The sequence below is a fragment of the Naegleria gruberi genome (genome assembly GCF_000004985.1).
Source record: "Naegleria gruberi genomic scaffold NAEGRscaffold_47, whole genome shotgun sequence".
Lineage (NCBI taxonomy): Eukaryota > Heterolobosea > Eutetramitea > Acrasida > Naegleriidae > Naegleria > Naegleria gruberi.
In genome coordinates, this window is record NW_003163280.1 from 178,166 (window position 1) to 189,613 (window position 11,448).

The window sequence follows — 11,448 nt, forward strand, 5'->3', positions numbered from 1 at the left end:
GCTTTGAACCCTTGCTCTCAGTGTATTCATAATATTCTTGTTATTAATTTCAACATTTAGTGAGCTGGTTAAACTTTTCATCAAAGAGGGGTAGAGCAGTACTTATTAATGAATATAGGTCAATACTATTTGTTAATATTGAATCAAGAAAAGCATTGAAAATATTGTGGACTAAACCAAACTTTTGTTTACAAAAAATCAATCTGATCCTCTTTACTTATACAAATTGAATTATTTGTACTTGTATATTATACATCAATTATTCCTTAGTAAATTTACCATAAATAACTTTGGCATCATTGAAATCATCAACAACAACCTTTGAAGTAACATGCTTAACACCATCCTTTTCAACTTCTCTATATTTCAATGAACCTCTAATAGAGACAATGACACCCTTCTTGAAGAATTTAGTGGCAACCTTTGCCAAAACTGGATTGAAGGAAACTACACTGTGGAATGTAGATTGTTCTTCAATATTTTCACCCTTCTTAATTCTCTCCGAGGTAACAACAGTCAAACCAGTAAAAGTTCCACCATTTGCAATTTCCTTTATAACAGCATCAGAAGCAAGAGTACCAATAAGATGAACAGAATTGACTGATCCTCTAATTTGGAAAGTTTGTCCTTCTTCTTGAGAAGGTGCTGGCTTTGAAGATACATTTGTCTTTTTGTATGAAGAATTTGATGATGATGAATAAGAAGGAGTATCACTATTTGATGATGAAGAGGATGAAGTTGTTGTTGTTGGTTTAACGCTCACTCTTCTGGTAACATCGGAGAGGGTTTGGCTTGTGTGATAGGAACAAGCAGAAGAAGCGAATTGATGGTGGTGGTGATACAAGGCTGAAGATCTGTTGCCAATAATTGAAATTCTCTTTAACATTTTTTTAATTTTTTAAATTTTCCAAAGTTGAGCGGGAGAGTTTCATATCCTCGGAATTGATGAAATGATGATGATATTGATGATGGAATGAATAGGATGAGATTATTCATAGGAATGTATCAATAAGGTCTCATTCCGATTAAATTAATTTTTCATCAAATCAATTATTAAAATTTCAGAGATGATGAAGAACAAAGTAATCTTTCCTTTCATCAAACATCTTTTCAACTGCAAGCAAATATCATTCTCTTTGCATATAAACTAATAGAAAATGAAAAGATCAAGATAGCCGTTGCCAACTGCAGTTGTTGTTTCCAAATAGAAAAAAATGGGCAACGTGAACAAGCAATTGGATCGTCATCAATTGTTTGATATTCAAAAGAGAACAACCTGTAGGTAGAAGAATTATTGTTACTTTAAATGTATCTAATTTATTGTTGCTCCTATCATGATCTTTTGGATTTTTAAATTCCGATACTTGTTCATGAATTATAATAATATTAATTTTAATAATGGGAATTTAATCATGATAATTTAATTTGGATAATATGATAATAGTATCGGCAAAGGAAATTAAGGAATGGTACTCGTTGTTTATGAAACAATTTCAAGATACCAAAGTTTCAAAGGATAAATACTTGCCAAGCCTAAAGATTCATAGTTTACCATCGAGTTATGAAAATACGACAACAATAATCACAACAACATCTCCATCTTTGAATAATAGTAATACTAATGGAAATAATTCATCTTTAAATAATCAACAATTGGATTCTAATGAAATTAGTGATAAACAAGTAGAAATTGAAATTGTTGATAAGAAGGAAATGACAACGTCGACAGCACCAAATCATGAAAAACAAGAACCAAAGAAATTGACAGATCTTACCTATCCAGAATTAATTTATGATACAACCCACTTGTCATTTCTCAAATATTTCTATTCGGAAGATTATCCAGGATCAAATTATAGGAAGAGTCAGTTACAGTTCGTACATTTCATACCATCGTATGAAATTTATTTGAAAGGTAATAGAGTATCACAAGCAGATTGGACCTATACAGCCATAACAAGCCAGAAGAGGATGGAAGATACAGAACCAGAAAAGAAGAAGAAGCATACACCATTTTCCATCTCCTTTCATGACTTGTCTGTATTCTTTGAAGTTATCTATGGATATCTTCAACTGAGGCCTTTCGAAATTGGAAAGCTGCCCAAACACCTGCACAGTCCAGAAGCATGTACAAGATATGTTTTTCAAAATGTATTGAATTTTGTTGGAATTGATACTGATAATTTGGAAAACAAAGCAATCTCCAAACAACAATTTATGGATTATTGTTTTCATAAATTGAGTCAAGAAAGTACTCAAGTATTGGAACAGTCGTCTCAAACCAACCTTGTCAATTAATTGTAAATTTTGTAAATATTTCAAAAACTCCCAAATTAAATTACATTTCAAATCAAATATTAATGAGCTTGGCAAGTTTATCTTTCCAAGAATTACTGAATCAGTGAATTGTAAATTATTCAAAGAATATTGCAACTAGTTCTTGCATGTCAACGTCAGAAATTCATCAGTGATTATTTCAATTTTAAAAAAAATGGTGAATGGAATCTTTAATAGTGGCAGAGCATCTGTCGATTTTAATTACCGTCCTGGTATGCATCGGTTTGCAGATCCTTCAATGACCAGTGACAGAATAATGCTAGGAAGAAGTCCAGGAGCTGGTTTCGGAGGCATGTATTTAATGTCAGGTACATCAGAAATTTCTGCTTTAACAACACCTTCACAATCCACAAAAACATCTTTTGATTCGATTGGAAAAATTTGGATTAATTTAATTGAAGCAAGAAAACTTTTGGCAGCTGACGTGAATGGAACCTCAGATCCTGTAAGTTTTTGTGTATTTCATATTTAATTTTACAAATTTGATATAGTATGCTGTTATATTGTGTAGGTGTTATGAATTTTAAATTGAGTTTAATAATAATGAAAGTTGGTGATATTCAAAAAAAGTCACGTGTCATGTACCATAATTTAGATCCAATTTGGAAGGAAGAATTTTATTTTGATATTTGTGAAACGAATGAAAGTTTAAAGATTTATATTATGGATAGTGATACAATTGGTTCAGATGATTTTTTAGGATTGGTTGAAGTGCCAATCAAGTCAATTGTTGAATCAAAAAATGATTTAATAGACAAGTGGTATAAATTGAAATCTACTTCAGTAAGTTTACAATTTTTCAAATCAAATGAAAATTAACTTTCTCAGTTGACTACTCGAGTAACAGGTGAACTTCATTTGCAACTCAAATTTTTACCAAACAATGCACGTCAAGCCATAATGTCACCAATCACGCCAATTCCAACTTATTCGGATACTGATTTATCCAGTGAACGATCCACCGATTATATGGAACAAGTAGATGATCTGGGAGCCAATTTTTCAATGAATACTGAAAAAATGTTGAGTGACATTCATTCAGCTCGTTATTTACATTCATTTATGAAGGAGCAATTTTGTGAGGAATGTTTGGAATTCATTTATGCAGTGGAACAATTTAGGAAAATTTATAAAAATCGACAAGTGGATCCAAAAGAATTGAAGAAGGTTGCATTTGTAGTTTATGAGAGATTTTTACAATTTGGAAGTCCACAGGAGGTTGCAATTCCGTTCATGATTAGAGTAGAGCTACAGGACTTTTTTGAGAACAAATTGGAAGATGAGACGTCTAATATATTGTCGGTTTTAACAATTGACGTGTTCGATGAGGCTCACTCGATCATTCTTCACATGATTAAGAGTGACATTATTCCAAGATTCATGTACTCTCATCAGTATAAGAATTGGAGTTACTCTCTCGATTGGTCTCTCCAATTCCGAATGATGGAAGAAAAGAGGAGAAAGCAAAGTTTGACCTATCTCATTGAAATGATGGATGAGAAGAGTTTGCAATTTTTAAAGAAGAGAATTATTGAGAGACAAAAGAAAAAGAATTCCTCCAATAGTACTTCTTGTAATTCTGCATTTGATGATTGTGATTCGGATGAGGAAGGAATTTTGGAAGAATTGAATTTGAGTGATTTCAAATCAACTAAATTTTCCTCAACCCAACAAGCTCAACAGGGCCAACAACAACCAACAATTGATATGGGAGAGTTTGTTTTAACCTTGTAAATAATAAATAAGCTCACAGAATTTGATTTATTTCCCTTTTTTCACTTTTTTCATTAATAATCAGGATGTTGGTTGCGTGCTGGTATCGTTTGGGTTAACGGAATGGTCAAATGTCTGGTCAAGGTAAAGAGCATTTATACTCAGGTTTAACAGTATCTAATGTCATCCTCATCTTTTTCATAGACAAGTACTTCATAAATCAACGTTTTCAACTTGGGAGCTAGTGCTAATTTAATTTTCTCAATGTGATCTTCTTTAAAAATTGTTCCATCCAAGTCCAATGTTGTCAAGCTCTTCATGAGACATATAACTTGTAAATCCAATTCTGGATCACTGCCAATCTGTGAACATCCCCTCAATGACAAACAGCTTAATTGACTCAATTTGGCGAGTTGTACTAAAGAATCATGAGTTATTGATCCATTACATCCCAGGTTTAGTGAGGTCAATTTTGGCAGCTTTTCACAAATTACTTTAACTTCCGAATCTCCAATCCAGGTACTTCCAAGGTCAAGGCTTGTGAGATTTCTCAATTTTGAGCAGACAAATGAAAGCAAATCCTTGTTCATATTTGATAGTCCAATATCAAGAGATTGTAAATCTGTTAAAGCGCAAATATTTCTTATATCACCATGGTTGATTTCAGTACGACACAATCCAAGAGATTTCAGTTGTTTCATTGAGCTGATTATTGTTGTGCCAACATTTCCAACTTTGGTATGTCTCATGTTTAATTCAGTTAAATTTTCCAAGTTTTGTATGTATTTCAAGTTCCTTGGATTTATACTACAAACTTCCAATGTTAAGGAGTGTAAAAGTTTCATATTTTGGCAGAAACTCATTCCCTTTTCATCTATTGAAGCTCCATACAGAGACAAACTTGTTAATTTATCCTTCAAACAATCACTCAATATCTTAAAATAACTACTATCAACAGTAACAAGCCAATTACTTCCAATTCCATCATAATGATAGGCAAATGATGTGATATTTGCATGTTGCTGCAATCAAGAGAAAGAATTTCTTGAAATGGTTCAAAATAGAACGATTTCACCTTCAAATGAATAGGAAATTGTCTAATTGCCACCAAATACCACTGTTTTGATACGAGAGAATACCTCTCCATCACTTCTTTTCTATCCAAAAATTTTAATATTTCATAACAAATATCATCGGGTATGATCGGTGCCTCACTACTTTCAAACTTCTTTACAGGAGGAGAGGCAGATAACCCTTGCTTGTCCATGTTTTGTATTGGATTTTGCTGCTTTTGGGGGTTTTGATGGTTTACTCATTTTTTTATTGAGTGAACTTGAACCTCCTTAATAGAATTTAGAGATTTAATGAGAGATAATTGTTGATTACAATAATCCATGGTCATTTAGTAAGGCAACGCCTCTCTCTTATTAATTTACTTAATTAGTGTAGGGCAGAGTGTGATTTTAACCTGTCCCTTCAATCAAGGTACTTATCATTGTTCTGATACACGTATTCAATGAAACAAAAATATTGTGAAGATTTCTTGTTTTTGGATTCTTATTAAGTTGGTAGATTGAAGTGTATCAAGATTAGAGAATAAATTGGAATCAAACTTTTATACAATGTTCTTGAAAAGAAAAGTCGATATTCCTGTATGAATCTATCAAGTGCAGGTTTAGACTCAGAAAACACCATTTCAATTAAAATAAACAAAAATACAAACACCACATAAATGACTCATTAATCCAAATTGTAATCAATTTTTGTAAACTTTCCAAAAAGATCTTTAATTGTACAGTTTTCAAAAACAACTCCTAAAATCACCATATTTGAAATTGTAAATCCAAAAGGCGCCAAACAAATGAGTTCCATCGAGCAAATCCACGAAAAATCATCAAATCTCAATATTTATTTTTAGAAGCAACATTTGAGTCATTATTGCTTTCTCTGAAAAGTGCGCCAAAAAAACCTTCCAATTTGAACCTCAATCTTCATCCCTTCAAATATGACACGTTCTCTTCACCACATCATAATAAGCAGCACTTGCTGAGTTTTATTAATAACCAAGGAATAAAACTACTAGTAGCTGTTGGGCAAGGGCATTTGAATAAAACGGTTAGCAAGGGAGTGGTGACTCGAACAATTTTCCATAATAAAAAAAGATAACAACTTGAATCAACATTGATTGTAATATAATAATAGATATGGCTCAAAGATCTTCATTGCCACTTCATAGTCAAGAAGAGGAACAAGCTTCCTTAACTGCTAATGCTGCTCCTCATCATCATCCTCATCATAGAATTAAACAACAGGATGAGTCACATTTTGTGATATTAGAGAATGGATCTTCTGTTCCATTGTCAGATGTGATGGATAAGGAGGAAAGAGAAAATCCGAGTGATTTGTTGTTGAGAATGATGAAGAAGAGAGCTGTTGCATCACTACTCGATTCACGAAGGAATACTTTGAAGCAATAATTGAGTATTCTTTCGAATGTATTTGTATGGTATTCTTCATAGTATTGGAATACATTGGATAACAATCAACATGCATAATGTTGATTTTGTATAATATAGCACATCGAGTATAGCAACACCTCTAACTTATCTAACTAAATAAAAACGTTTTAATTATTTCAATCATTCTCTATTCGAAATGTTTCTTTTGAAATTTCAGGCTTTGATTCCTTGTTCCTCGTTTCGAATGAAAAGAAAATAAAATTCAAGTTCTAAAAGCTTTCAAAACTTGCCTTCTGATTTGACTTTCTAATTCTTCTTCCCAAATCCTTGTCTAATGGAACGTTACTGGCACGAATATTCTTAAGATTGGGTGATCTTGCAACAAGTGTCTTGATACTCTTTTCATTAAGACTAGTTCCTCTAATGTCAACAATTGCCAGATAGGGAAGTGTTGATTTTTTGGATTGGAATTTGAGTTGTGTCAGTTGAGTACATGAAGATACATTCATCTTGATGAGAGAATTAGATCCTTCAGGTATTATTATTGATTTGACATTTCCACTATTCATGCTTAATACCCTCATCGATGGAAGAATATTAATTGAAGGAATTTCTCCATCAAATGTTAAACTTTCCAAATTTGATAACTCACTCAAAACCTCTTGAAATTTCGGTCCAACCTTTCCCTCATGAATTGCAATCCTTTTCAGATTTTTAAAGAGTGGAATACTTTGTCTAAAATTCACAATGTTACAACTCCTTAATGTTAGAGAGTGGACGCTAGAGAAGGCGTTTTCCTTTGCCTCATTTTGTACGACCAATTCCTTAATTTCACAATTGGTTGCATTGATATCTTTCAATAAATTAGATTTCAGATAAACGTAGGAGGTATAGGTAATGTTCAAGCTTTCAAGAAGTGGTGCAAATATTGAGAATTTCACATCGGTTGCCTGCTTTAGTAAAATCTCCAATCTTCTCAAATTCTTGTGGTCTATATTGAAAACGAATGAGTCATTGGAAAATCTAGATGACAAACCAAACTCCTCTAAATTATTGATATTCATCAATAAACGTGACATTCTCACCGATGAAATGTGTTTCATATTGCTTTCAATGTGAAAGTGTAGCTTCTTCAATGCCTTCATGTTTTCATATTGATTTGACAGATAGGTCCACAGAGGTGACTCAAAATCTCCATAATAGAACAGTGATTCGAATGTATGCATCATTGGTTCTGGTGTCATACTTCTCAATCCATTACAATTGGAAAGTTTGATGTGGCGAATTTGTGGATAAATCTCACGATCTCCCAATTCAAAACTGAATTCTCTTAGACTTTTTACATGTTTCAGGGAGAGTTTCTCGAGAACTATTCCATTATTTTCAATTAAATGAAGTCCCACACAAGCAATTGATACCTTTTCGAGTTGAGGCATGGAAGAGATTTTCAAAGTTCTCAGCTGTACAAAATTATTCACGTATGGATCTTTGAGAATATGAATCGATCGAATATTAAAGCAATCTCTAATTCTAAACTCAGTCAAAGAGTCAGAACATTTTCCAAGCAGTGCATTCAAGTGTCCATTGAACATGAAAGAATTTGCAATTCGTAAATTTTGTAATTTTTTCAATTCACTCAGCACCATGAGCTCTCCAAAATTTTGAAGTATTAACTTTTCTATATTTGGTAAATCCAACTGTACAAGACTCTCTCTACAGCAAACTGGATAGTTAATGAAACGTAGCTGTTTCAGAGAGTTGCTTTTGAGAATTACTTTCCCATCTACTTCAGTGTTAGAATCTGGTCGAATTATGGAAACATTGAGGTATTGTAAATTTGGAAGATTATTGAGAATTTTCTGAATATCTCTTGCTTCCTTTGTGCGAAATGCTTCAATAACCATCTTGGTTAAATTATTTCTTGGAATGGTTGGTAAATTGAATGGCTGTATGCAATTCAAACCCCCAATCAAAATTTCTTCCATTTGTGGCAAAACTTCTTCTCTTTCAATTTGGAAAAATGTATTCACAAAATCTTCTATTGTAATATTTTGACATCCAAAACTCTTCAATGATGTCCCTAGTTGATTACTGATCGCCAATAATTCATTCTTACTAAACTCATAACATGTTATGTTTCCCCTCTTGTTAAATCCAAAATGTAAAGATTCCAAACTATTTAAACTCGATATAAACTCATTAAACCCCTGATTGGCAATAAATGATAAATTTTGATTGGCATCATTTGTGAAAAATGAAATTTTCAATCTTTTAACATTGGTCTGAGCTAGAAATTCCTTAATAATCCTCAATTCATTCGAAACATCCTTAAATTTAATATTCAATAATTGTAAATCACACAACTCGGTAAAAGACTCTGCCAAATATTGAATATCATTCCTTTCCAATGAAATATACATGTACTTTTCAAAATCCAAAACCAATCTCGTCACATTCACTAAAAATGGGAAATGTTCCAAATAAATTGAAAAGAAAGACCTCAAGGTTGTGAAATTACTAATAGGAAGAGAAATATTTGACAAGATTGCCATTCCCAATGTTGAACTCGTCGAAGAATCAAACACCAAAGCATTTGAAATTGTTGGAAGGAAATTCATTTCATCCAATCCTTGCCAAAACTCCTTTCTCATCAAGTATTCACTCCTCAAATAGGAACACGTTTGAGAGAATTTCAAAATTGAATTTAAATCCAAATAACTGACAATAATTCTCATCTGATAGAGGGGAATATATTGGAAAAAGTACTTTTCGGAATTGTTAACAAGATTGGGTCTTCTTCTTTTGGCTTCAATTTCTGTAATGTCCACTTCTTCAACCTCGTAGTCATCATCATCTCCTACTACTACTAGTTGATGATTAATTTCATTATTTTCCTCTTGATGATTATTGGTTTTACTATTTTCTTGGAATTTTCGTTTTAGTGGATTTTCATTATTTTCATCATCATCATCGGAAATGACCACTACATCATCATCACTACTACTTTCCGAAGAGGAAGATGAATCTTCATCCTCCTCCTCATCACTAAAATCCAAGTCAATTTCGTTGCTTACTTGACTTTTAGTCATTTCAATTTTTTTTTTGTTTCAGATTTTAAATTGAAGATAGAAAGTAAATTTTATGAAACAAGTTTAAAGAACAGTGACAGTCTTGGCCAAATTTCTTGGTTTGTCTGGATCGTGACCACGGAGAAGAGCCAATTCGTAAGCAACCAATTGGAGTGGAATATTGGCCAACAAGGCACTGAAAATACCATTAGATGGAACATCAATAACATAGTCAGCTTCATGGGATGGAATCTTATCTGGAATATCAGTAATAGCTACAGTATAAGCACCTCTTGATTTGATTTCAGCAGCAGCTGTCATATTCATCTTAAAGTACTTGTCATCAAGAATGAAAACAAAAATAACAGTTCCTGGTTCAATAAGGGCGAATGGACCATGTTTCAAGGCACCAGATGAGTAACCTTCGGCGTGAGTGTAAGTAACTTCCTTAACCTTCAAAGATCCTTCATAAGCAACAGCTTCACCATAACCCTTACCCAACATGAAAAGAGTATTGCCCTTCATGTTATAAATATGTCTGGCAATATGTCTACACTTCTCTCTAACTCTGCTCAAAACCATACCTGCACTAGTTGGCAAACGATGGAGGTATTGAATAATGGCTTGACGATGTTGAAGTTGGAATTTTGGTGATCTGTTTTGAGCAAACCACAAACCAATCAATGCCAAAACAGTAACTTGGCAAGAGAATGCCTTGGTTGAGGCAACAGCAGTTTCACGACCAGCATTAATATACACACCACACTTTGTAGTTCTAGCAATAGTTGAACCGACACGATTAACGCAGGAGAAGCTTGGAACGCTCAATTGTTCTGCAATATAAATACATCTCAAAACATCAGCTGTTTCACCACTTTGTGATAAAACCAAAAGGCCAGAATTTTCAGGGCAAAAATGTGATTCCTCAAGTTCAGCACCATCAATAACTTGGATAGTCTTGAAGCATCTCAAATCTCTGAAAATTTGAGCACCATAGAGACCAGCATAGTAACTAGTACCACAACCAGCAATAACCAAATGTTCAATACCAGATAACCATTCCTTATTATCATCCAAACCACCCAATTTAACATGACTATCATCACTAATTCTACCACCAAAATTCAAAGATCTTGAAATTGATTCAGGTTGCTCCAAAATTTCACGAATAGTCCAGTGAGCATGTGGATGAGGAGTCTTTTCAATCTTTTCTTCTTCAACAACAATCTTTCTTTCATAAGGAAGAGTAACACCTTCAGAGGTAATGACAGCAATTTCATTATTTTCCAAACTGATCATTTCTCTAGTGTACAATCCGAATGCAGAACTTTCGGAAGCAACAAACATCTTACCTTGTGAAACACCGACCAAGAGAGGAGAACCATTTCTGGCTACAACCAAACGATCTGGTTCAACTGTAGACATAATAACCAAACCCCAAGTACCTTCCAAATGTTTAGTAGTCTTGAGAACGGCCTTTTCAACAACATCTTGCTTCATTCCATCCTTTAACATTTGGTCCAAATAGACACCAATCATTTGAACAATAACTTCAGTATCTGTTTCACTCTTGAATTTAATTCCGTGCTTTTCTATCAATTCCTTTTTCAATTCACCAGAATTTTCAATGACACCATTGTGAACAAGAATCACACGACCAGATTGATCCATGTGAGGGTGAGCATTCATATCAGTTTTAGCTCCGTGAGTAGCCCATCTAGTGTGAGCAATACCAATACTATCATTTCCGTGTGTATGTAAAGTTTCTCTCAATCTCTTAAGAGCATCACTTGTTGTTTGAGAACTGGCATATTTAGTTGTGTGGAAGCAAGGTTCTCCCTTATCGTTTTGTCTTAAGNGTTGCAATACCT

At 33.4% G+C, this 11,448-nt stretch overlaps 6 protein-coding genes across 6 annotated transcripts; 2 read left to right on the plus strand and 4 right to left on the minus strand.

Moving 5' to 3' along the window:
• Window positions 1-259: 259 nt before the first annotated feature.
• On the minus strand, window positions 260-886 carry NAEGRDRAFT_51649 (uncharacterized protein; the record flags this gene model as incomplete). Its single annotated transcript, XM_002673347.1, has 1 exon — window positions 260-886. One exon carries the CDS (start codon window positions 884-886, stop codon window positions 260-262), a length of 627 nt encoding a protein of 208 aa, XP_002673393.1.
• A 328-nt stretch (window positions 887-1,214) lies between these two features.
• On the plus strand, window positions 1,215-2,352 carry NAEGRDRAFT_80964 (uncharacterized protein; the record flags this gene model as incomplete). The annotated part of the gene is made up of 2 exons (XM_002673285.1): window positions 1,215-1,278; window positions 1,445-2,352. The coding sequence occupies 2 exons, from the start codon at window positions 1,215-1,217 to the stop codon at window positions 2,296-2,298; spliced, it is 918 nt and encodes a 305-aa protein (XP_002673331.1). The 3' UTR covers window positions 2,299-2,352.
• A 139-nt stretch (window positions 2,353-2,491) lies between these two features.
• NAEGRDRAFT_51651 (uncharacterized protein) lies at window positions 2,492-4,071 on the plus strand (the record flags this gene model as incomplete). Its single annotated transcript, XM_002673286.1, has 2 exons — window positions 2,492-2,782; window positions 3,166-4,071. The coding sequence occupies 2 exons, from the start codon at window positions 2,492-2,494 to the stop codon at window positions 4,069-4,071; spliced, it is 1,197 nt and encodes a 398-aa protein (XP_002673332.1).
• Window positions 4,072-4,217: 146 nt separating this feature from the next.
• On the minus strand, window positions 4,218-4,799 carry NAEGRDRAFT_51652 (uncharacterized protein; the record flags this gene model as incomplete). Its single annotated transcript, XM_002673348.1, has 1 exon — window positions 4,218-4,799. The coding sequence occupies one exon, from the start codon at window positions 4,797-4,799 to the stop codon at window positions 4,218-4,220; it is 582 nt and encodes a 193-aa protein (XP_002673394.1).
• Window positions 4,800-6,778: 1,979 nt separating this feature from the next.
• On the minus strand, window positions 6,779-9,598 carry NAEGRDRAFT_51653 (uncharacterized protein; the record flags this gene model as incomplete). Its single annotated transcript, XM_002673349.1, has 1 exon — window positions 6,779-9,598. One exon carries the CDS (start codon window positions 9,596-9,598, stop codon window positions 6,779-6,781), a length of 2,820 nt encoding a protein of 939 aa, XP_002673395.1.
• Window positions 9,599-9,661: 63 nt separating this feature from the next.
• On the minus strand, window positions 9,662-11,248 carry NAEGRDRAFT_51654 (uncharacterized protein; the record flags this gene model as incomplete). The annotated part of the gene is made up of 1 exon (XM_002673350.1): window positions 9,662-11,248. One exon carries the CDS (start codon window positions 11,246-11,248, stop codon window positions 9,662-9,664), a length of 1,587 nt encoding a protein of 528 aa, XP_002673396.1.
• Between the last annotated feature and the right edge of the window lie 200 nt (window positions 11,249-11,448).